At 42.2% G+C, this 26,800-nt stretch overlaps 1 protein-coding gene across 1 annotated transcript; it reads right to left on the bottom strand.

Annotated features, from left to right (window-relative positions):
- Positions 1 to 12,538: 12,538 nt before the first annotated feature.
- Positions 12,539 to 25,803, bottom strand: LOC109900750 (scavenger receptor class A member 3). Its single transcript, XM_020496539.2, has 8 exons — positions 25,634 to 25,803; positions 25,389 to 25,498; positions 21,436 to 21,471; positions 21,106 to 21,150; positions 20,442 to 20,561; positions 16,558 to 16,638; positions 15,056 to 16,099; positions 12,539 to 13,983 (listed from the first exon to the last, which is right to left on the bottom strand). The coding sequence occupies exons 2-8, from the start codon at positions 25,393 to 25,395 to the stop codon at positions 13,538 to 13,540; spliced, it is 1,779 nt and encodes a 592-aa protein (XP_020352128.1). The 5' UTR covers positions 25,396 to 25,498; positions 25,634 to 25,803; the 3' UTR covers positions 12,539 to 13,537.
- Positions 25,804 to 26,800: the final 997 nt, after the last annotated feature.

Genomic DNA, 26,800 nt, shown 5'->3' on the forward strand with positions numbered 1-26,800 from the left:
CCCTGTTTAGCGCAGGAGCTCTGGGAAATCTCCAGCTCCAATTCCATTTGAGACCCATCACTTGTCAAAGAGTTGTAATAATGTCACAATAGCGAGGAAAGCCGAGGATTAAATGTATTCTGTTTCACACAGCCCATTACTTTAAGAGTAATGTACACTGAGTATACAAATAATAAGAACACCTGCTCTTTCCATGACCAGGTGGATTCAGGTGAAAGCTATGATCCCTTATTGATGTCACTTGTTAAATCCACTTCCATCAGTTTAGATGAAGGTGAGGAGAAGGATGTTTAAGCCTTGAGTCAATTGAGACATGGATTGTGTGTGTGTGTCATTCAGAGGGTGACAAAAGATTGAAATGCCTTTGAACAGAGTATGGTAGTAGGTGCCAGGCGCACCAATTTGTGCCAAGAACTGCAACGCTTCTGGGGTTTTCATGCTCAACAGTTTCCCGTGTATCAAGAATGGTCTACCACCCAAAGGACATCCAGCCAAATTGACACAACTGTGGAGTCAACATGAGCCAGCATCCCTGTGGAACGCTTTTGTCACCTTGTAGAGTCCATGCCCCGACGAATTGAGGCTGTTCTGAGGGCAAAAGAGAGAAGGTGTTCCTAATTTTTGAGATACTCTGTGTATGTATGTACTCTCTGAATGTATGTATGTGTGTGTGTGTGTGTGTGTGTGTGTGTGTGTGTGTGTGTGTGTGTGTGTGTGTGTGTGTGTGTGTGTGTGTGTGCCTGCGTGCGTGTGTGTGTATGTATGTATGTATGTATGTATGTATGTATGTATGTATGTATGTATGTATGTATGTATATATACTGCTTAAAAAAATTAAGGGAACGATAAAATACACATCCTAGATCTGAATGAATGAAATATTCTTATTAAATACTTTTTTCTTTACATAGTTGAATGTGCTGACAACAAAATCACACAAAAATTGTCAATGGAAATCAAATTTATCAACCCATGGAGGTCTGGATTTGGAGTCACACTCAAAATTAAAGTGGAAAACCACACTACAGGCTGATCCAACTTTGATGTAATGTCCTTAAAACAAGTCAAAATGAGGCTCAGTAGTGTGTGTGGCCTCCACGTGCCTGTATGACCTCCCTACAATGCCTGGGCATGCTCCTGATGAGGTGGCGGATGGTCTCCTGAGGGATCTCCTCCCAGACCTGGACTAAAGCATCCGCCAACTCCTGGACAGTCTGTAGTGCAACGTGGCGTTGGTGGATGGAGCGAGACATGATGTCCCAGATGTGCTCAATTGGATTCAGGTCTGGGGAACGGGCAGGCCAGTCCATAGCATCAATGCCTTCCTCTTGCAGGAACTGCTGACACACTCCAGCCACATGAGGTCTAGCATTGTCTTGCATTAGGAGGAACCCAGGGCCAACCGCACCAGCATATGGTCTCACAAGGGGTCCGAGGATCTCATCTCGGTACCTAATGGCAGTCAGGCTACCTCTGGCGAGCACATGGAGGGCTGTGCGGCCCCCCAAAGAAATGCCACCCCACACCATGACTGACCCACCGCCAAACCGTGCTGGAGGATGCTGCAGGCAGCAGAACGTTCTCCAAGGCGTCTCCAGACTCTGTCACGTCTGTCACATGTGCTCAGTGTGAACCTACTTTGATCTGTGAAGAGCACAGGGCACAAGTGGCGAATTTGCCAATCTTGGTGTTCTCTGGCAAATGCCAAACGTCCTGCACGGTGTTGGGCTGTAAGCACAACTTCCACCTGTGGACGTCGGGCCCTCATACCACCCTCATGGAGTCTGTTTCTGACCGTTTGAGCAGACACATGCACATTTGTGGCCTGCTGGAGGTCATTTTGCAGGGCTCTGGCAGTGCTCCTCCTGCTCCTCCTTGCACAAAGGCGGAGGTAGCGGTCCTGCTGCTGGGTTGTTGCCCTCCTACGGCCTCCTCCACGTCTCCTGATGTACTGGCCTGTCTCCTGGTAGCGCGTCCATCCTCTGGACACTACGCTGACAGACACAGCAAACCTTCTTGCCACAGCTCGCATTGATGTGCCATCCTGGATGAGCTGCACTACCTGAGCCACTTGTGTGGGTTGTAGACTCTGTCTCATGCTACCACTAGAGTGAAAGCACCACCAGCATTGAAAAGTGACCAAAACATCAGCCAAGAAGCATAGGAACTGAGAAGTGGTCTGTGGTCGCCACCTGCAGAACCACTCCTTTATTGGGGGTGTCTTGCTAATTGCCTATAATTGCCACCTGTTGTCTATTCCATTTGCACAACAGCATGTGACATTTATTATCAATCAGTGTTGCTTCCTAAGTGGACAGTTTGATTTCACAGAAGTGTGATTGACTTGGAGTTACATTGTGTTGTTTAAGTATTCATTAGATTTTTTTGAGCAGTGTATATTTACAGTGCCTTCGGAAAGTATTCACAGCCCTTAACTTTGTCCACATTTTGGCCTACATACAATACGCCATAAAGTCAAAGTGAAATTTGTTTTATTATTATTATTATTAGGAGGGTGTTCCTAATGTTTGGTATACTCAGGGAAGGAAGTGCATGCAGGGAAATCGGCCTCCACTGGAGTACATATAAACATCCGTGTGAAGTTGTTTTGAGACCTTTGTTTTGCAGTCAGGCCGTCTCTCAAGTTTTGCAACAACTTTATAGTGGAATCTTGAGTGCTCAGTCATTCCTCGCTTTGTCTCTCCTGATTGTCTGGCTCGTATGAGCTTTGGGTGTATTCACAATGTTCAACCTTTACAATAATAATAATAACATGACGTTACCACCACCCATAATAGTACAGAGAAACACACAGCTGTCTTAACAGATCCTGACCCCCTTCCCCGCACTGCTGTGGCTCCATCTGGGTGGCGTTAGCCTGCCTTGCCAGTCATGGCCCTCCCCTCCCCATGGGCTCCAAACAGGCAACCACAGATGATGAACTCAGCAGAAAACGCCTGGGAGGAGGGGGGAGAGGCCCAGACCCCGAAGCTCTGTCCAACACTTCCATTCTTCCTAAATTGCTGTGAGGAGGAGGCCTCTTGGATTAGTGTTCCCACAGTTGTAATGTGTACAGTAGTGAAAATCTACCAGCCCAATGTCTAGGATCAGGAATGGCACAAACACAAGCAGATATTAACAAATTACTAATTGCTATCTAGCATCAGATAACCACTGCCTGTGGTGGTGGTGGTGGTGGTGGTATGTTCATCCAATTGACTTATTCTTGTTACGTAACCTACAGGTTTTTTTAACGTATGTAATTGCTAACATCCCCCTTTGATTGAGTTGCCATATTGAATCAAGGTGCCACTGCTACACTGTAAAGCAGGGACTCATTTCTAAAGTCTAGCTGGACTTTGTAAGGTCTGCATGCTGGAGAGACATTGTTATTCTTAAGACAAGGAAATGAAGAAGCAATTTACAGAGCACTCCTCCCATGAACTCTGGATGGTTTTTGTGGATTCAGGACCATTTTAAGAGCAGGGGGAAAATGGGAATCATTCTTTGTTTAACTTGAACTGTCCTCACATGATACTTGATTGATATTGTTTCACAATATACAACATGTTTAGACTGGAATGCATAGTATGGTTGCATGTCTCACTCTCCATTGCCCACCCTTCTATTGTGGAATTATCAGTGGAATATGATTTTGTTTGATGATGGGATTTATGTCTTTGACCTGGCTCAGGGTGTGCATACCTTTCAGAAATAATTCTCTGGTTGCATCGTCCACAATCCAGACCGTGAGAAAATGAATAATCAAATCAGTGGAAAACAGTAGGGAATGCATGCCTCTCCTGACAGGAGTGGAGTAATAGGATTGAGGTATGCAAAAAATGTCTGACTTTTAGTCCGCTAAATCCGTATCAAGTAAACCAACAGCATCTACCTATAACATCTAACAAAAAAGCTCAATTTTGAGAAGGTTCTTATTTGAGGCGCACTATATTTTAGAATACTTTTTTTTTTTTTTTTTCGAGGACAAGTAATTGACAGTAACTTGGAGCGTCTTTTAGTGAAAACACTTACAAGTTCTCAATACAGGAATAAACTATTCTTTAATTTATAATTTTAATGGTATTTAATAACTGGGAATAATACATTATCATGACTTTTGATGCATATGTTTCTACATTTGTTATTGAAAGGAAGGGCACTTGGAAACCATAACGTTTAAGAAGGGGTAAGAATAGAGTGGTCCAAAGTCAATGTTTTGTATCTGAACTGTGGAGTATGGTTAGCAATATGACCTGACCAAAGAAAGACCCTTCCAAGATGTCTCCCAGAGTGTAGAGCAGATGTAAGCCATGTGGGTCCAAACCTAAGCGGAAAATTAGAGACCACTTTTGGACAACCTGTTTAGACGAAAACATGTCACTGCAAAATTACAATGAAAATAGGTTCATTCACTACGAGATTGAGCTATTTGGTCAAATTGAATGTTAGAGTTTCTTGTTGAGGATAAGTGGGTGCCCTTGTTCACAGATCATAACAACGTAAACAAAACATATCGGCTTTCAGAGCATGAAATTACAGGACTATTTTCCTGCAGCTTGGTAAAATAAGAAAAGTCATTCCAAATTAAATCAAATATTTATTTTACAGTGTCATTGATCTCAAGTACCCAATTACATAGTGATTAATAATGTTTGACACATTGTTTATTAGACTTAATTAAAATAAGCATTGAAACACTATGCAAATCCCTAGTGCCAAATTGGAATATTGAAGCAATGTCCCAAAAATACAACAAAGAAGTCAGCGTATGTATAGCACTGCCAAAGACTGGAAATGGTTCATTCTAATGTGCTCTGACTGTCTTGTTATTTCAATCTGTAATAAAATATATAAATGGAGAACTAAATGAAATCTATCTATCTATCTATCTCTCCAAACATATGGTTTTAATCATTAGATACCTATATTGTTCTCTCTGTCATGAAAACAAACAAATAGATAATACTTTCATTTAGTTCTCCATTTATATATTTTATTACAGATTGAAATAACAAGACGGTCAGAGCACATTAGAATGAACCATTTCCAGTCTTTGGCAGTGCTATACATACGCTGACTTCTTTGTTTTTCCTTGTTGTATTTTTGGGACATTGCTTCAATATTCCAATTTGGCACTAGGGATTGGCGTAGAGTGATGCAATGCTTATTTCTCTCCAAAAATATGGTTTTAATCATTAGAGAGCTATATTGTTCTCTCTGTCATGAAACGCAAACAAATAGATAATACTTTCATTTAGTTCTCCATTTATATATTTCATTACAGATTGAAATAACAAGACGGTTTATGTCTAAATAACAAGACCGTCAGAGCACATTTGGAACCTCTGAGGACATTCTGCCGCCGTAGCTTTTCCTACAGCTTTAAGAAATAGCATTGGATACTGTAATGAGGGTCGACCCTTGTGAAATGCTCAAGTTCAGAACGGTCACAGTCCTCTACATGTGTGGTTTCAGTCAGCTAAAGGGGTCATAAAATTTAAGCTTAGCTGGAGTGTAAATGTCACTCAAAGAGGGTAGGTCTCTGAGTACACAAGGTGAAATATCCTGCCACACAAGATGAAATGTCCTACTCTGAAATACCATTGGACTGAAGGGACCTTTGACCCACAGAGCTAGAAGAGGAGGTAGAAGAACCATTAGGATTGTGCTATGTTCTTAATACTTCCAGTGAGAACATCTAAACCATGTATTATAGACTACAATAGTAGTCCCATCGCTCTTACAAAGAATCACCAGCAAACAGTAGAATGATGCCGTTCTCAATCTCTGTCATGTCTTATGTACAGACTTTCTAAAAGCGTTGACTCGACCACTGTTTGATCAGCTTTAATAACGCAGGTCTCAGAACAGTCTATTTAAACACAGCTGCACCTGTAATGGGTTCCATTGATGATGTCAGATTCCAGGTAAGGTAGTGTCTCCTGATGTTTCTGTCACCTCCCTCAATGGCCAGACTGGATATGACATTATGGTAGGGATCAATCCCTGGAGTCTCTATGATACAAGACTTGTGAAAACAATCAACGTACGTGTCTCACTACTCATAATAGCAGCAGGTGGGAATGTGTGATGTAAGAGAAAAGAAGCGAGGTGGATCCAAGTATCTGACACACATTGTGTTGACATAGTGAAATATACCATGCCTGATCCTTGATAAATTCAAAGGTTATTCTGTGAGACATATCAGTCAACATTGATATAATCTGATGTGTCCAAAACAGACATTTGTCTTCTGTCAGACTGTGTGAATGAAAGTTATTATTGGTAGAAGGCACATTTCAGATAGACAATAACCCATTGTCAAATATTTAATGGTCACGTTATTACAAGCTTGTAAAGTTGCCATTGTGACTTGGATTGGCAAGAGTGACTGCAGGTGTCGCTTCCCCTATTTCAGCCTGCTCTCTGGTAAACAGTGATCCATTGGGGTGTGTTAAAGGAGAAAATAATTAGCATGTCACTTTTGGCAGTCATTAAATCCACTTCTCAGGTAGTCAAGTACCATGTCATGCGTCCCCTGTTGCAACCGGGTTGTCAATGGCATTTGGAAAACTTAAATAGGAGGAAAGAACTTTTACCTTTGCAGAGACAGCTGCTTTACTATGCACAGGAGTGAGAAAATACATGTGTGAAATGTATTCCACCTGGAGAGAAAAAACTTGGCTCTGCTTCCTGACTGAACATCTGGTGCAGTTTATTCTGGCAAGCATTATGTTTTTCACCAGAGCAAAAGCACAACGCCCTATTACTTTTCAGTTTTTGTGTTTGAACTGAGAATTAGAAAGAAGTAATTTCTTTTCATTCAACAGCAATAATCTTTATTAAAGAAATTGGAGAACTTAAAGGCCCAGTGCAGTCACAAATGAGATTTTCCTGTGTTTCATAAACACTATATATACAAAAGTATGTGGACACCCCTTCAAATGAGTGGATTTGGCTATTTCGGCCACACCCCTTGCTGACAGGTGTATAAAATCGAGGACACAGCCATGCAATCTCCATAGACAAACATGGGCAATAACTGTTAGTTCGGAGCTTCATGAAATAGGTTTCCATGGCCGAGCAGCCGCACACAAGCCGAAGATCACCATGTGCAATGCCAAGCATCGGCTGGAGTGGTGTAAAGCTCACCGCCATAGGACTCTGGAGCAGTGGAAACGCTTTCTCTGGAGTGATGAATCACACTTCACTATCTGTCAGTCCAACGTACGAATCTGGGTTCGGCAGATGCCAGGAGAACGCTACCATCCCCAGTGCATAGTGCCCGTTCACAAAAAGAGGTCCATACAGAAATGGTTTGTCAAGATCGGTGTGGAAGAACTTGACTGGCCTGCACAGAGCCCTGACCTCATCCCCATCGAACACCTTTGGGATGAATTGGAACGCAGACTGCGAGCCAGGCCTAGTCGCCCAACATCAGGTGTCCACATACTTTTGGTCATGTAGTGTTTATTTCCACATTATGAGGTTGGAATAATACTGTGATATTGTGAAAATTATTATATTGCCATTTTAGTGTAAGGGCTGTTTGAAAAGACTGCCTGTAATTTCAGTGGGATGGAGTTTTGGTGACATCACCCTAAAGTAGTTAATGGGCCAATAATAAAGATAGTTCCAAACCTGACTGCTAATAACAGATAGTTTTCAGTTTTCCTCTCCCTACTCAGACTACACACAGACAGTCCTAGCTAAATTCTTGCTTGATAAACTGCTAATTTCTTAGAAGCTGTTTTTGTTTCTTTTTACCATTTTAATTAAAAAACTATCTCAGTCAGGTACTAAATTGTTACTCAGAAATGATTTGATATTGAGATAAAAACGGCTGCATTGGATCTTTAATAGAAATGGATTATCCTGTGTACCCCCGTCATGGCAATATTTCCCTCTTTCTCCCCCATGTATTGTAGGGCCCACACAGTGTAAGAAGGGACTCTGATATGCTGTAAAATATTGCATGAGAAATGGTCACCATATGTCTCCTTGTGAGAAATGGTCACCATATCTGTCTCCTTGTGAGAAAAGGGTCACCTTATCTGTCTCCTTGTGTTTACTTGCAGCTGTTATTCCAGACTGACGATAAGATAGTGTTTTTCCCGAAAATACAGAAATCTTATAAAGCCATCTATTGACACTAGGCAACTGATAGTGTAATGTGCATTTTCACAACCAAAAACATCCTGGCAGCACAATAGTATACCATGTCAGCCTAAAGCTAGCTAGTAGGCAATGGCATGATGATGATATTCCAATATGGCTGTCTTAAAATCCAGGACTTTTACTCTTGTCAACAATCACCTGGCAGCTGACAGCTCAGACCAACACTTGGCTGTGGTATGTCACAGGAGCTCCACGCTCATACCTACAGACGTACACATTATGTAACTTTCCATCACTCGTACTAGTCCTTCTCACTGACTTTTATAGTGGACTTTTACTTTTACCTCCATGTGAAGTTACTGTTTTTCATGGCTGGTAATTGTATCCATGGAGCGTTATGTGTCTGTCTGTCAGGGGTTGGAGGGGCGGTCCAGTCCGGTTGTCAGCCAAGCCAGGCCAGCAGCGTGACATGGTGTGGTGGTGGTAGCATGGGCCTGCTGTAAGCTGCTGTAAGCTAAAGGCCTGTCTGCCAGCTGTAGACACCCAGACAGAGGGCCTTTTTTCCACCACGCAGTCAGCAGACACCAAGGGTAAAGGACAGCCATTAGCTCATAAAGAGGCCAAACAATCCCCAGGTCTGTTTTCCCAGCGAGCAGCGACCACATAACGAGACCAAGGCAACCAAAAACAAGTTTCACTCATAGTCGTTACTCATTAGTGGTGGCAGTCTTGCAGTTTGGTGAAAAATAATGCAATAGATTATGGTAATTGAGGTCTGAGGGTTTAGAGTTATACACATTCAATGGGGCCAAATAGCAGTTATTGTTCAACTCTTTTAGTACAAGGGAAACTGAAACCAGTGAAATGGTCCTCAAATGACATGTTGACCCCTGGCAAATAATCTGCCCTCATATATTTTGGGTTATTCATGGAAAGTGTATTGGTGAAGAACGGAGTGTATCTGGGGGTTCAGTTGTATAGACGTGTCTTAGATGCTACAGATGGGCCTGTGAAATGAGTGTGTCAGCAACAGACAGCAACTGTGACCCCAACAATACGCCTGGCGCCAATACAATAAGTATTATATGGAGCAATTATTCTCTGCAGACCTCATAGTTTACCGTGCTTCGCATTAAAATGTTGTTATACAGTTGAAGTCGGACGTTTACATACACTTAGGTTGGAGTCTTTAAAACTCGTTTTTCAACCACTCCACAAATGTCTTGTTAACAAACTATAGTTTTGGCAAGTCGGTTAGGACATCTACTTTGTGCATGACACAAGTCATTTTTCCAACAATTGTTTACAGACAGATTAATTTCACTGTATCACAATTCCAGTGGGTCAGAAGTTTACATAACCTAAGTTGACTGTGCCTTTAAACAGCTTGGAAAATTCCAGAAAATGATGTCATTTGAGTCAATTGGAGGTGTACCTCTGGATGTATTTCAAGGCCTACAGTGAGGGAAAAAAGTATTTGATCCCCTGCTGATTTTGTACGTTTGCCCACTGACAAAGAAATGATCAGTCTATCATTTTAATGGTAGGTTTATTTGAACATTGAGAGACAGAATAACAACAACAAAAGTCCAGAAAACCGCATGTCAAAAATGTTATAAATTTATTTGCATTTTAATGAGGGAAATAAGTATTTGACCCCTCTGCAATACATGACTTAGTACTTGGTGGCAAAACCCTTGTTGGCAATCCCAGAGGTCAGACGTTTCTTGTAGTTGGCCACCAGGTTTGCACACCTCTCAGGAGGGATTTTGTCCCACACCTCTTTGCAGATCTTCTCCAAGTCATTAAGGTTTCGAGGCTGACGTTTCGCAATTGGAACCTTCCGCTCCCTCCACAGATTTTCTATGGGATTAAGGTCTGGAGACTGGCTAGGCCACTCCAGGACCTTAATGTGCTTCTTCTTGAGCCACTCCTTTGTTGCCTTGGCCATGTGTTTTGGGTCATTGTCATGCTGGAATACCTATCCACGACCCATTTTCAATGCCCTGGCTGAGGGAAGGAGGTTCTCACCCAAGACTTGACGGTACATGGCCCCGTCCCAACCGTGAAGTACAGGGGTGGCAGCATCATGTTGTGGGGGTGCTTTGCTGCAGGAGGGACTGGTTCACTTCACAGAATAGATGGCATCATGAGGGAGGGAAATTAAGAGGATATATTGAAGCAACATCTCAAGACATCAGTTAATAAAGCTTGGTCGCAAATGGGTCTTCCAAATGGACAATGACCCCAAGCATACTTCCAAAGTTGTGGCAAAATGGCTTAAGGACAACAAAGTCAAGGTATTGGAGATGCCATCACAAAGCCCTGACCTCAATCCAATAGAAATGCGTGGGCAGAACTGAAAAAGCGTGTGCGAGCAAGGAGGCCTACAAACCTGACTCAGTTACACCAGCTCTGTCAGGAGGAATGGGCCAAAATTCACCCAACTTATTATGGGAATCTTGTTGAAGGCTACCCGAAGCGTTTGACCCAAGTTAAACAATTTAAAGGCAATACTACCAAATACTAATTGAGTGTATGTAAACTTCTGACCCACTGGGAATGTTATGAAAGAAATGAAAGCTGAAATAAATCATTATCTCTACTATTATTTTGACATTTCACATTCTTAAAATAAAGTGGTGATTGTAACTGACCTAAGAGGGAATTTTTACTAGGATTAAATGTCAGGAATTGTGAAAAACTGAGTTTAAATGTATTTGGCTAAGGTGTATGTAAACTTCCGACTTCAACTATGTCATTGGAGTATACACTGAAAGTAACAATATAATTAAAAGGTGTCATTAAACGTTCCAGTTTTATTTATGCTTTATTTACGGTAGCGGTTAGTTATTGCAGCACTCACAATGTTTTTTGTCAAACTGCAATGATAAGATCCATGACCAGTTGAGGAGGGCACAAACATGGTAATCAGAGACAGCATCTGTGTGACTGAGCATAATGCTGGCTCCACATTGACTGTCGATAAAACTGTTTCTGCCCAAATACGCAATTTTTAAAGACGCATCAAGCCAAAATCTTTCTCTACACACTGTGACTGTGAGTGATTTATGGTTGTACATGTGGTAATGGTTTTGAAAAGCTGCTGGAGGTCATATATCTTGTGGCAGCTTGCACACCACATGTGCCAGTAACATGTGAAAGAGAAGCCATTTTAACACAGTGTCTTTTACACAGCCAACCATTGAAATCAGACACACCTTCTCAAATTTAAACGCTGCAGTCTTTTCATATTGTCTTCAGGTTTTAAAGCTTTTTCATTTTACAATCTGTTTCCCACTGTAATATTGATGAGGTGAAAAGCTAAAGTGGTGGAATCCCTCTACACATTGCAAATCCGTATAACCACAAAAATATGGGATTTGGGTGGATTTTAGGCGACGTTTTTGTTAAAGTTCACGTCCCTTAGATCTCATGAGACCTTGCATGTTTCAGAGAAGACAGACTGGCAGTGGGGGAATTAGAAAACTACTCAAGTAAAAGAGAAGGTCACCTAGTAAAACACTACTTGAGTAAAAGTGTAAAAGTATCTGGTTTTAAATGTACTTAAGTACAGTGGTGGAAAAAGTACTCAATACTTAATATTAAAGGGAAAAGATCCACTCAAAAAAAAAAATTGTATTTTTTTCATTAGTCCATTGTTGATACAAGGCCAAAATGTGTTGCATGTCAACAAACTGCTGACATACAAAGCATGTTGGGACTGTATCAACAGGGGACTAATGAAAACATATACCGAAATATTTTTCCTTTATGCAAACCAGACAGCACAATTTTCTTTATGTTTCTTTATGGACAGACAGGGGCACACTCCAACACTCAGACTTGATTTACAAACACATTATTTGTATTTAGTGAGTCTGCCAGACCAGAGGCAGTAGGGATAACAACATGTTATAACAACATGTTATATTGATTGATAGGTGCGTGAATTGGACCATATTGCTGTCCTGCCTGAGCATATTTGAAATGTAACTAGTACTTTTGGGTGTCAGGGAAAATGTATGGAGTAAAAAGAACATATTTTCTTTAGGAATGTAGTGGCGTTAAAGTAAAAGTAATCCAAAATATAAATAATGAAGTACAGATACCCCCAAAAAACTACTTAAGTAGTACTTTAAAGATTTTTTAAAACTTAAGTACTTTCCACCGATGGAGACTACATGTTACCAGCACGTCATTTGAAGCCATAATATCCACAGCTAATATTCTGCGCGAATATAGCCCAAACATCTTGGACTGACTAGAACCCTTATTGACTCTCCTGGCAGCTACATCAGAGCCTTCTACCACACATAGATTGATAGTTCAAAATAGGTTTACATGAACCTTCTAAAGTTCAAATATGTTGAAGAATAGCAGAACCTTGTGAGTGCATGATGTCAATACACTTTGGTGAAGTAGAACAGTAGCATTTATTCAACATCTATAAGAATGACAGTATACAAAAATAGCGTCTCTTATCATTTGAACTTGTTTTTAATGTTTTGTATTTGCTATCAAAATACACAGATCATCACACAGCTCTGATTATGTGCGGAGATGAATATGAATGGAAACACAACAAAAATTATGTATATTACCTACACTAGAAAATCTGAAAACACTTCAATGTAACATGGCAAATTGTTGGCATAAAACCAAAAATACATCTTGTAAAAATATCTATATTTCAAAACCGTACCCTTTAAGTCATTTAGGAAATGTTCAATGACTGACTAACATACAATACATCCATAATTGTGTACCCAGGCAGACATCTTTGGTTCTTCAGCAATTTCATTCATCCCTTACCATTACACTCTATGACCTGTTGAATCATCTCAACTTCAGTCAGTGTTCAGAGAACCTGCTCCGAAACATAAAAGATACAAAAGCAAACACGTAACAGATGACTGTAGTTTCTACACTTTATAAAACCAAAAGTGCCATTGAATAGAATTTCACGTGTTAATGTTTCACAAATTAGTGTAAAAATCTATTGTTATTTAACTACCCTCATGAAAGTGCATGGCATTGTAAACCTAGACCTTTATGAAGCCCCCAGGGTAGTGCTGTGGTTCCTTCAAACATACATTCAGCTGTATATGATACTGACAACTTGCAATGCATCTTTTTAAACTCAAGTCTTTTTGTTATCTTGTTATCAATGTCTCCTTTATACCCCTTCATACCTGAACATGGGCTGTGTGTATAGGCTCAATGGTGTGTCCATTGAGTGTCCAAGGAAAAGAATGGAGTAACATGAAGGGGAATGCTTGAGAGTGAACTCTTCCATGCTCCATTCATTCCATCCTCTTCAATTATCCTCCATCCCTTTGCCAGGCTGCCAGTACTTCCCCATGTCCAATGGAGGCCCGTCCTGTCCTTGTTGTGATCAGACACCAGAGGCCCCTCAAGACACCGTGTCTGGGTAAGCTGGCAGATCTGGTTGGCCAGGAATTCCGGGAGGCCCGTGTGGACCAACAGGCCCGGGCTTTCCTCTTGGGCCAGGCAGCCCGTGGAGCCCTGGGAGCCCTGCTTGGCCCTGTATTCCCAGTGGCCCTTTGGGACCTGGTATTCCATCCTTACCAATAGTACCCATGTCTCCCTTCTCGCCTCTCTCGCCACGTGGACCTGGTTGACCCAGAGAACCCTTCACCCCTTTGACACCCACTCCGCCTCTGGCCCCTGTTGGTCCTGGCTCCCCCTGAGCTCCTTTAGGCCCGAAAGGGCCCTTCTCTCCCAGAGGACCACGGTTCCCTGCTGGGCCCTTGTCTCCTTTGTTTCCTGTCAGGCCAACTGGACCTTTGCCTCCTCCTTCCCCTCTGTTCCCCTTTGGACCAGGTGGGCCCGGTGCGCCTGTAAAGAGAAGAGTAGTGTTAGTGAGCACAGGTGACAGGCAGTTAGGATACAAAATGCATACAAAAAAGATAACATCTGAAATGTACTTAGAATTTCCATAACCTATCTGCAATGCCATACAAATTTCAAACATATTGGAAAGATACAGTATCTTTGACAACCGAAAACCATGAAAGCAGGTCTCACATACAAAACATCAATAGATACAGTACATACTCAAGAGCCTTTCAGTTAAAGATGTTCTATACAATTCTGTCAACAAAAAGTATTGGGTATTGATCATAACTCTAAATGCAGACTCTGTCATGAAGAGGAAGACATAATGCATTTGTATTGGTACTGTCCGACAGTGAGCTTATTTTAGCTACAGTGTCAAGGCTGGCTTTCCCATCACTCCATCAAACTATATATTAACCCTTAGCTTATCATCTTTGGTGACCTCAATGTCTATAATCCTCCAATTAACAACACAATACTTCTACTAGACACAATATTCATATTCAAAACGTAAAATTCTACATCTCTAACAACCAAACCTTTAAAAAAAAATGTTGACACCAATTTATCCTTGAAAGTACAATTGCTTGTCTAGTTTAAAACATTTTTGATTTTTGATTTTTTAAATGAACATTGTCCTCAGTTGTTATGGTTGTCTTGTCATTAATTGTATTTTTTTGTAAAAAGAAATATAATCCCCTTCAATCAGTGTAGATGAAGGGGAGGAGACAGGTTTAATTGTCTCAAGGCTTAAAAATACTTATTTAGACATGGATTGTGTGTGTGCCATTCAGATGGTAAATGGACAAGACAAAAAAATGTAAGTGCCTTTGAACGGGGTATGATAGTAGGTGCCAGGAGCACCGGTTTGTGTCAAGAACTGTAATGCTGCAGCTTTTTCACAGTAAACTGTCCACCACCCAAAGGACATCCAGCCAACTTGACACAACTGTGGGAAGCATTGGAGTCAACATGGGCCACCATCTCTGTGGAACACTTTTGACATGTTTTAAATGAAGATCTTTTAACAAAAGTGCATTCGGCAATGACATCAAAAACATCTCGGCTGTACCTTTGAGAATGGTAAAGTTCTGGATGAGTTGGGTGTGGTGCGTGTCCACTAGCTTCATCTCCTCCATGACCATGGACAGGTTCCTGGCGTCCACATCTAGACGGACGCTCAGCAGCATGTACTGCTGCCTCAGGGTGACAGCCAGGTGCATCAGTAGCAGCACCGTGTTGTTCAGATTCTGCAGATCCTCCGTGTGGCTACCCATCCGCGTCTGGCATGACGTGCTCTCGATGTTGATGTACTTGTACATGCTCTGCACGTGGCTCACCGTGGCGTTGATGCTGGATGAGATGGTGTCGATCTCCATCTCGATGGAATCCATGCGAGCATCCAGGGTGATGAACCTCTCGCCCGTCCGGTTCTGGTAGTACTTGGAGTGGTATTGGAGGTCGTGCATGTTCTCCTCATGCTCGTCCATGAAGGAGGTGACATTGTCCAGCTGCATCTGCAGGTTCATAACCTGCAGGGTGAGGTCGTGCACCATCTCCGAGCTCATGCTGATCCTCTGGTGCGTGGCCGAGATCCCACTCTGGATGCTCCTCACCGTCTGAGTGGTGGTGCTTGAGTTGGACTTCAGACCGCTCAATACCCGGCTGTAGTTCTGCCAGTCCACCGTCATCTTCTGCAGGACCAATGTCTCCTCATTGGTCTTCCTCTGCAGGGCGTCCATCCACAAGGAGTTGAGGGCCACAGTGGTATTGACCTGATTCATGCTGGCCTTGAGATCGTACTGATCCTGAGACAGAGTCTTCATGCTCTCGTCCGTCTCAGTGATGACCGCCTTCCAACCGTCCACCTGGTCTAAGTAACGCTCCAGGGACTGGTTGATGAGCCTGATGGACAGGGAGTAGTTCTGCATGTCTCGGGTCATCCTGCTTCTGGCTGCCTTCAGGGTCTGCTGGGTCTGGGAGGCCTGATCCAGGACCTGCTCCTGTCCCAGGATCATTTTCTGGAGATCCTCAAACTCCCTCTTCAGCCTACTGATCTCCTCGCTGAAGTGGGCCATGTCGAAGCAGTCAGAGCAGTTTCTGGTAGTGCTGAGATCTGGGTAAGAAGCGATAACAATGTTATGACGATCAGTTCATTGATAATTTAGCCAAGATCAGAGTTAGCTATGTGTCAATTCTAGTCGACTGAAGTACACGGAAGCTGCAGTGCTTCCATAAATGATGGGCCAATGGAGGCAGCTGTAGTAGGTCATTGTTGAAGTCATATCCTGAGCTCTGTCTCTTCAGGAAGTTGACACAGCACAGGAGGCAGGCCATTAAGGTTGAAGAGCAGATCCTTATTTGCTCAGTCTTCATACTCAATCACCCATACAGTTACACTCAATGGGTGACATATTTTAAACAGAGACAACTCTTTTGGCAAAATACATATTTTGGAAATCTGCAGAAATGTCCAGAATGCTCTATTAGTCACTGACTTTTCTGTCAGCAGCCACATTGGGAGGCGCTGCTTGCACAGCACATGTTGTCACATGATTAATAATGCTCTCTCACCTTGTATACTTTCCTGGACCTTAGTAATCTTCTTATGATAAAAGGATTCCTCTTCTGATAAGTTGTCGACCTTCCTAAATACTGATAAGACAAAGATCATTATGTAAATTAGACTTTCAGAATAATGAGAATGGAGGTTCCTCTCTATGTAGGTATTGATACAGACTTAATACATGTGTTAAAACTAAGACCCAAATGAAGTTAGAGTGACAACACCACTCCATTGATAAAGAACCTTGCTCCCGAAACATGCCAGCACTCAGCAATACACATCATTGAATGGAATTAAGATGCTGTCCTGAACCTTGTTTTACAATAACAACAACACAGTTTGTTTCCATTACAAAGTACAGCACAAATAATGGAAATGGTTTGTACGCAGGTTACTTCCCAGTCAACTATAATTCCCAGAAGAACAACAACCGTGCTTAAAGCACACTTTTAAGGACTCCTTGTTGCATATCATTTCCTAATCCTTGACTCTGGGGATTAATAACAGTTGTGTCATCGTCTGTTTTTGCTCACAAGCGATTCCATATGTCCTCTTCATACCACCTGTTATAGTGCATTAGGTCTCAGGGACGTTGATTTTACACAGCCTCTTAACAGTAATTGGCATTCTGCTGGTGTACTGGTGGACTTGAACTTCTTATTATAATCATGTCTGCTAGTTAGAGAGAGGTTGGTTAGGTTCTACTGTGAGTTTTTTGTTGTTATATAACACACATTCTTGGGGACTCTGAACAATGCAAAACAGATGTGCTGCACGATAAGGACATTTCTACATTTATAGGTCCATGTTTTTGTTCTCGCTCAATGTTTGGGGAGTTTTAACCAAACACAATTTTGGACATTTCACAATTAAAGTTTACAGTGCTTTGTTCTTGTTTTGTTTTGCCTCAGTATTGCTGTGCTCTGCGTTGACATGAACTCAAGCAGACCCTGCTCCAGCCAATAAAATACGGTGCCACGGTGGTGTTGGAGTCCCAGCCCTCTGTATCAGTGCTCTTGGAATTACACAAGAGCCCTAAGGGAGCTCTGGGCTGCTGTGAAAAAGAGATGTAGCGTTTTGAATCTCAATAATATTTTGGCCTAAATGCAAGTAACATCTGTAAGCACTTAAAACGTTGTCAGACAGGTAAGAAATGGCAAATCAGATTGAAGTTGTATGTTCATTCGATCCTTGTTGGAAATTAAATGGCCCTTATATTTTAAAGAAAAAACCCTCAAGGCTTGAACCAAATCTCTCTCTCAGCTGTTAGTGTACAACATGGAGCACATTGTTAAGTCAAGCATGACTAAAGAGAACAGATTCTGATTGTGGAGGAATGCCGGATGATGTGGAGCTTGAAGTGATGCACACATAATACCTGCAGGAACTCCACATCCCGGCCTTAAATGGCTAATTCAACAATCTGGTTTTAATACAGCTTTATTAGCTTAGTTATTATACTGAACAAAAATGTATATACAACATGTAAAGTGTTGGTCCCATGTTTCATGGGCTGAAATAAAAGATCCCCCAAAAAATGCACAGAAAGCTTATTTCTCTCAAATTTTGTGCACAAATTTGTTTAAATTCCTGTTAGTGAGCATTTCTCCTTTGCCAAGATAATCCATCCTCCTGACATGTGTGGCATATCAAGAAGCTGATTAAACGGCATGATCATTACACAAGTGCACTTTGTGCTGGAGACAATAAAAGGCCACTCTAAAATGTTGTCACACAACACAATGCCACAGATGTCTCAAGTTTTGAGGCAGCGTGCAATTGGCATGCTGACTGCAGGAATATCCACCACAGCTGTGGCTGGAGAATTTAATGTTAATTTCTCTACCATAAGCCGCCTCCAATGTCTCTTTTAGAGTATTTGGCATCACGTCCAACCGGCTTCACAACCGCAGACCACGTGTAACCATGCCAGCCCAGTACCACCATATCCAGCTTCTTCACCTCCGGTATCGTCTATGACCAGCCACCCGGACAGCTGATGAAACTGTTGGTTTGCACAACCAAAGTATTTCTGCAGAAACTATCAGAAAGCGTCTTAGGGAAGCTCATCTACTAGGGGTAGCCTAGTGGTTAGAGCGTTGGACTAGTAACCGGAAGGTTGCAAGTTCAAACCCCCGAGCTGACAAGGCACACATCTGTCATTCTGCCCCTGAACAGGCAGTTAACCCACTGTTCCTAGGCCGTCATTGAAAATAAGAATCTGTTCTTAACTGACTTGCCTAGTTAAATAAAATAAAAAAAATTAAAAAATCTGCGTGCTCGTCATCCTCACTAGGGTCTTGACCTGACTGCAGTTTGACATCATAACCGACTTCATAGGGGCAAATGCTCACCTTCAATGGCCACTGGCATGCTGGAGAAGTGTGCCCTTCACGGATGAATCCCGGTTTCAACTGTACTGGTGGGTGAGTGGTTTGCTGATGCCAATGTTGTGAACAGAGTTCCCCATGGTGGCGGTGGGGTTATGGTATGGGCAGGCAGGCATAAGCTACAGATAACGAACACAATTTCATTTTATCGATGGCAATTTGAATGCACAGAGATACCGTAACGAGATCCTGAGGCTCATTGTCGGGCCATTCATCTGCCGCCATCACCTCATGTTTCAGCCCGATAATGCACGGCACCATGTCGCAAGGATCTTTACAGAATTCCTGGAGGCTGAAAATGGCCCAGTTCTTCCATGGCCTGACATGTCACCCATTGAGCATGTTTGAGATACTCTGGATCGACAGTGTGTTCTAGTTCCCGCCAATATTCAGCAACTTCGCACAGCCATTGAAGAGGAGAGGGACAGCATTCCACAGGCCACAATCAACAGCCTGATCAACTCTATGCGAAGGAAATGTGTCGCGCTGCATGAGTCAAATGGTGACCAGATACTGTGTCACGCCCTGGTCAAAGTATTTTGTGTTTATCTTTATTATTTGTTCAGGCCAGGGTGTGACATGGGGTTATTGTATTGTCCTATTGGGGTTTTTGTAGGCATTGGGATTTGTGGTTGATTAGGGGTGTGTCTTGTATAGGCTTGGCTGCCTGAGGCGGTTCTCAATCTGAGTCAGGTGATTCTTGTTGTCTCGGATTGGGAACCGTATTTAGGTAGCCTGAGTTTCACTTTGTATTTCGTGGGTGATTGTCCTATCTGTCCTTAGTGTCTTTGTTCCTGTCGCATTGTTAGTTGACACAAGTATAGGCTGTTTCGGTTTTCATTACGTTTATTGTTTTGTAGTGTTTAGTGTTTATTCATTGTTACGTTTGTTTGAATAAATATGGATCGCAATCGACACGCTGCAGTTTGGTCCGACTCTCCTTCACCACACTTAGAAAGCCGTAACATACTGACTGGTTTTCTGATCCACACCCCTGTGTTTTTTTAAGGTATCTGTGACCAACAGATGCATATCTGTATTACCAGTCATATAAAATCCAATGATTAGGGCCTAATGCATTTATTTAAATTGATTGATTTCCTTATATGAATTCAGAAAAATCTTTGAAATTGTTGCATGTTGCATTTATATTTTTGTTCAGTATATATAGAAAACCCAACCAAAGTCGGTGGTGTAAAAGTGGGCCCAACAGCCCAAAGGGGCAGGAATCAGGGAGGCTTTTCCAAGTTCTCTCAGTGTGATTCAATTCAACTACTATTACGGACATATTATTCCAGGGATGAAAAACATGAATACACATTTTCCTGTATCCTAGTGGCCTTGCAATCATAATCCTATAAAAAGCACAACGTGGAAAACAATAACTATTCACATTTGTACAATACAAGCTATTAACAGACTCATAAATGTCCCTGGCATGGAGGATAACCAAGAGCATAACCACTGTACTGGAACGGTGGTGTGATATCATAGTTACTCACCTAGTGATGCCAGCACTGCCACTGCTATGATCAGGAAGACAAAGAAACCGTAGAGCACTTTGACGGCCAGCTGCAGAGAATATGTCTTCTGGCATTTCACACAGCCACCTCTGGTTCTTCCTGCAATCAGAAGCATGGGGCTCTAGTTTCTCTTACATAACATCAGCTGGTTAGAGGGCAGAGAGGAAGGGAAATACCTGTCTTAACCCTGACACTGTGTGGATTGTGCATTACTAATTACTGAACTAGCGTCTGGTTTTGGTCAGCCGAGCTGCTGAAGTTGTGTGGAGAAGGACTAAGGAGGGATATCTGAAACAGATGTACAATGCACGCATATAAACAAAGCAGTGATCACAAGTGTACTGTATGAAGACACACGCAGATCTTTACACAAACAAGGTACACACATAGCCCAATGTGCACACAATACGCCCTAGATGGATATTCTGCCGTTATTGTTCAAACTGTTGCTGTTGTTAGGGGACTTTGTCGTAGACTTACGACTGACATCAAAACAATACTCAAAACCACTGCATAAAAAGAGAGTGCCATCTCGATTTCCCCAAATAAGTCTTGCTTGCCTAGCCACATAACAAGGCACATAAACAAAAATGCATAGCAATAAAATGTCTGTGTGTGGTAGAATTTGGGCCATGTTTCTCACCTCTAAAGGAAGGCATCTCTTCTTCCTCCCCAGTAAGATCCTCCTCTGACAAGCAGAGAAGAAAAAGGAGTCACTGTTATGGAAATGCCTGATACCATCACACACCTCAGCTCATGCCAGCATTCATTCACTTTTTACTTAAACACAGCTTCCTACTGGGCTCCTTAAACCCTCTCCGTAATCCAACTACTTCCACCATACAGGCATGCAATAGTACAGTAGGCCTACTAGATTTTCCAAAGCCAGGATATCAACAAACAGATTTGTCACACCATTCTGGCCCAGGACTAGAGGATAGTTCAGGAAACTGACATGCATGTTTATCCTCACCTTTAAAGAGCTGGTTCTCATATCCGGAATAGCTTTCTGGAAAACAGATGGAGAGACTTGAAATGCATGTTCACAGATTAAGGTTAATAGTCTATAACTTGAAGCTTTCTTGGGGGAACAACTCACACATTTTATTACAGTGCTCAAAAATGGCTAAATACTAGGCGAAATTGAATACGCCCCCGCAGTCACCTCTACCATCCAAGACACAAAACATTCAACTCGGGGCTCAATATGTGCGTGAGATCATACTTGGCTGCCATCTTATAGAAACATAATTATGCGAATTGAAAAAGAGATTGTTTTTGTCAGGTAAAACTGCTCATACCATTAGAGTCCACAGCTCTCTTACTGAGGTACAAGAGCCCCAAAAGTAAAGAACATCACTCAGTTGAGTCTCTGTTCAGTGTTTTTCGTCACCGTCTTTTTCCCTTAATATTAAATTCAGCTGATGATGCTGTATTTTTCCAGCTCTGGAGATTTCATCTCTGCTCTGCTGTGCTGTGCTGTGCTGTGCTGTGCTTTGCGTGCAGTGTGAGAGGAATGCAGTGAACTCTGAGGTGAGTGTGTTTATGTGTGCTGCCTGCTAGAGCAGCTGAAGTCAGGCCAGATGAAGAGGCTGAGTCTGAAATGCGGAGATGTGTGGACCAGTGAAAGAGAGCGAGAATGGGTCTGGAATGGGCCCAGCTGCCTGCTGCAGGCCTCAGACTTCACATTTCCCTGTCAGCCATACAGATGGCTCTAAGCTAAACCTGGGCCTCCACTGCTCTCCCGGCTCTGCCAACGGAGGAAAGGATTCGGCCGTCCTGCCCTCCCTGTCTAAAGCCCCGCATTACCGTCGTTGGAAAACATGACCCTCAAGTCAATCAGGAACTCTAGCTCTCCAACCTACACAGAGGAGAGCAGACCACTGCCTGCCTGCGAGGCCACGGAAGCACTTCACCAGCATATTCACCAGACGTGTTTTTAAGATAGAATCAGGCACGCAGTTGAGGGCACTATTGGTCAGTGGTCATTAGAATGGAAAGCGTTGAAAGTTATTTAAATGTGGTGGGTTTTACGTGTATGTAGAACCAGCGTTCCATTGCAAATATGAGCACAGGTGCATTTGGAGGAAAAATCATCATGAATGGAGTGTCCTCTCCAACAACGTTGTAATACAATAACATATATGCTGGGGGAGGGACATTTCTGAATAGTGTCTCCAGCAGGTATGTCCATCAGATCTTCTTACTAAGGTCGGTCATTCTTGCAATGCTAAGCTAAGAACCCAAGTAGCCACGTTGAATGTGCATAAACATCAAGATTACTCCACTGAAAATAGAATCATCCCTACCTGTCATTAGTTTTTCAAAATAGATCATTTGGAATGTGTATTTGATTATATGTTCTCTGTTTTAACAGTGTATACTGTATATAAAGCAATGACCATGTAACCAACCCTCTGTCCACTGTAGTACTTGCCAAATATACCTCTCAGGTTCTGTGCTATAGTTCTTGAACTGTGGTAATGTGTTAAAACCTCTCATGAACTGAAAGTAATTAAAATAATCTTTATTAGGTTTAAATAATCATCCCAATACTTCAGGCATGCCTCAGCTACAACTATGGAGACAATTGAATTTCAACAGCCGACAAACTTGTAAGCGGTGAGAAATTGACACAGCGATGTATGGAGAGGATTAGAGATGAAAAACATTCAGAATGTTTCAGTTCTCAGGCAATCGTTTTGACTCTAAGAAGGAGGAAGCAATAGGGTTAATTTGTCTCACGGCCAGATGTCTTACAGTACGTAGCCACCCACATGTTGAGCTCTGTCAAAACACCTCGGCAAGAACATTAGAGGCAGTGACTGCGTTACATACTGTAGTCCTCTTCGGTGCTTCTCAAAATATAGTTGATTATTTGTAACCACATGCACATGAATACCCACGTAGTAGGTGTGAGGGTCAGTTTGACAAGCTGGCTAATAATCGAGTTGTCACATGTTAGGCTAAATAGTCAAATTATTTAACACTGTAACCTATAACCTAAGAAAGGGTCTGGAAGAGAGGTCCATACAGAACTGCTGATAAGGCAAGGCCAATGTTGACTGCCTATTGATGGTCAAATGATGACACCCTAGGGACAGGAACTGGAGTCAGTAAAGTGGGTTCTGTTTCCACAATAGGACAGCCACTTAGTTGGCTGACCCATATCTAATGATGCTATGACTGTATAATAGTCTATAGTCTAACCTGACACCTCCATCAGCATGACATGGCCCAATGTTTCTATTCCCAGTGCATTTGTTCTGCATATTAAATCATCACCAATGTGCATGTGAAATACACAGTGAACAAAGAGAAGGTTATTGGTCTTTCAGTCTGTCCTCCCACGCTCATTGTTGTTGTGAACTTTAGGCCACACTGAGCAAGAACATGACACCAGTCAATTCCCTGCAAGTCTACAAACCTCAGGATTTGTCAATGCTTGTGGTTACCTTACTGTGTTCCTTCTTAGGTTTACATTCGGCAGTGGATTTGTGAACTCTACACTTACAGCAATCTCTTCATATCAACCTAGAATATGTAACCCAGAGCTTGGATTCCACACACATTTAGATGTGGCGCAGGGAAAATCCAGATTTGTTTGACTATTGAGTACAAGCTTTGGCTCAAAAGGTTATGTTGTTCTGTCTTTAACAGAGGCAACGGGCAATCCATCCTCCACATGAACAAATGCCAAGACTGAAAACAAATTCTATAGTGTCCTGGTTGAAATGTCCCCTTGAATGGAGTTCACTTAAAGCTTTTAACATGAATACCTAAAACCCTAAACCCAAGAGACACGAGATGGGGTTGCCCCAGAACCAAAGGGGACTCAACTAATATAGACAAGTGTCTTCACAAGCCACTGTTGACAGCCAACTGTTTTAGATTAACTTACAAGGGAATGCGTGGTTCCTTTCAAAGCAATGAAATGCCTGGAATGTGTTGATCCAAATGGTCTTGCTCCAAGTTATGGAGAAATGATCACAAACACCCCCCTTTACTGTGGTTCATCTGTACTGGAGTGAGAGAGTTAACTAGAAATCAAATTATACTATAAACATGCCCTCGTTTTCTCCAGGAAAACGCTTTGGATATCTCATGATAGAAACAGACTAGTAATACTAACAAGGGTCTTGTTCTGTAGTCTAATGAACTTCTCTCTTGCAATCGCAGTAGTTTTCTATAATAACAACCTTTTATTGTCATGTGCCAAATAATTCTGACTGAATGTCTATGTCGAAGGAATACATTTGTCTTTCCAGATTAGAGGTGCTGTGTTAAACAGTCCTATTCATATACTTGTATGGCAGTCTGTGTCTCCAGTCAGAGTTCTTTCTACTTTACTGTACTATATGAGCCAACCACACACCTGCTGCTTCCACTACAGAGGTGCCTCCTTCCTGTTTTACATGAGGAATGTGTTAGACTGCATGTTTTGAGCTCTAATGGAGCACGCTCCTAACAAGACAAGAGGAGACCTCCTACCTGTGTGTTCCCCTGTAAATACCTCAACACTTAATAAGACCTTCAAAGCTAAAGCCATGTCGCTACTCTCCAATTCTCCAAGAGGACTCCTCAGATTTCTCAGCCTCTTCAAAGCTCCTTAAGAGTCTTATTTCATGCATTGTTGACAAAAGTTAGTTTTCACATGTTATCCTTTCAATAGGGCTCCAATAAGATCTTTAAAAGAAGCCCAAAAGCAAATGTGCGGCTGCAGGGTGGATGTTGGGTGTTGGGTGGATGTTCCACATCATTCTCACTGGATCCTGAGGTACTGGTCTTAAAAGCAAGCTGTCTGCATATTTGTGTGCAACTGGTGCACTTTCAAGTCTCCTACATAATATATTATATTCCTCCACAGCAGGCAGTAGTCTGAAGTCTAATACAGCATCAACAGAGAATAATCAAAAGCCACTTTACCTTTCATGGTGATTCTTCAAGGCAGCTTTGGTGAGGATGTGAAGAAGTTGTTGCCCGGACAACAGCCTCTGACTGTCCTAGTCTCTCTTCTCTGCAGAATAAGTCTCCTCCTGGACAAGTAACGGAAGAACTGTGTCAGTCATCTATAGGACTTACCTGTTAATTTACAACTGCTATATATCCAGCCAGACGTTTCTCTAAACAACTAGAGTAGGAATTCTTCAAGCATGGGCTCTCTCTCTTACCAGCAACTTCTCACTTGAACTGCAGCTCACATACATAAAACAGTCTAGCTCTATTAGTGCATGGAGACTACCCGGCTACATGCTACAGTTAGTCTGCTTAAAGGCAGCTGCTCCTCCTGCCTCTCTCCGTCAGAGCCAGAAGAAACTAATACCTTGGACAGTAACCATCTGCAGCTTGGGGAAACATGACTAGGAGAGAGGGAGGGACGGAGAGAGGGAGGGAGAGAGATGGAAGGGGGACTGTGAGAGGGGAAGAAGAGGCAGGGGAGGAGGGTGCACAGAAAGTCTGTTCTGCAGCTCAAGCTAATTGCTAACAAATGTTTTAACATGGAGGAATGGGCACCTTTACTGCCTATGGCCTCCCTCCGCTGTTTAAAATTAAATACTTTTCTCCATGTCTGACATGTCAGGGGTAATTAATGTCCAGAAGAAAAGAGGCAAACCTCAAGTCATTTCAGAAACCATGTCGTTGAATGGTTATATACCACTTTAGAAGATAAACATCAGCTTAATTTACTTATAATACAATGTATCCCTCAATTTGTCATGGAGTGAGATGATCTGTCAGTAGACTTATAACGGCACATTGGATTTTCAACCCAGCCTTACTTACTTACATCGAATACAAACCCTTACCTTTTATCCTGATTATGAGGGAGGAAAGTACATTTGCTAAAATTAAATCACCAACAGTCCTCTTTGATCATTGTGCAGGGACATTGCATATTATTTTGGAATTTAAATGGAATGCTTTCTCAGCATGCAGTTTCCTAATTAATGACAAATACCACCTAATTACCCTCCATATGGGTGCATTATTAGCCATGGGTCATGCAATGCCAACTATTGTATCAATTATTCCCAACAATGATATCATGATGCTATAATGTTAGCAGGATGAACTCTTGCACCAGACCAGAGGAAGAGCAGATGCTTCTCTGTGAACCATATGGGCAGTAGTCACATCAACAGTCACCAGGATACGGATGACTGAGGAAGTACAGAGAGGATCTGGACAGGGCAGGAGGAAGTTATCCCATCACTGAACAATTTTAAGATTATTACTCTAGCTAAATGAGCTCATTTTTCTCTCTCCTCTAATTGAACCTTTTAGTTGGCTCCTTCTCTCCTGGTACCTCAGGGCCCATACAGAGTCAATTATCTAGT

Source organism: Oncorhynchus kisutch, linkage group LG12 (assembly GCF_002021735.2).
Source record: "Oncorhynchus kisutch isolate 150728-3 linkage group LG12, Okis_V2, whole genome shotgun sequence".
Taxonomy (NCBI): domain Eukaryota; kingdom Metazoa; phylum Chordata; class Actinopteri; order Salmoniformes; family Salmonidae; genus Oncorhynchus; species Oncorhynchus kisutch.

What these genes read in the sequence shown, in the direction of transcription:
- LOC109900750 (XM_020496539.2), bottom strand. An exon ending in GGTCCAGGAAAGTATACAAG is followed by an intron (nt 16,100 to 16,557) that starts GTGAGAGAGCAT and finishes CTTCTTACCCAG; the next exon opens with ATCTCAGCACTACCAGAAAC. An exon ending in GAACTTTACCATTCTCAAAG is followed by an intron (nt 13,984 to 15,055) that starts GTACAGCCGAGA and finishes TTCTCTTTACAG; the next exon opens with GCGCACCGGGCCCACCTGGT.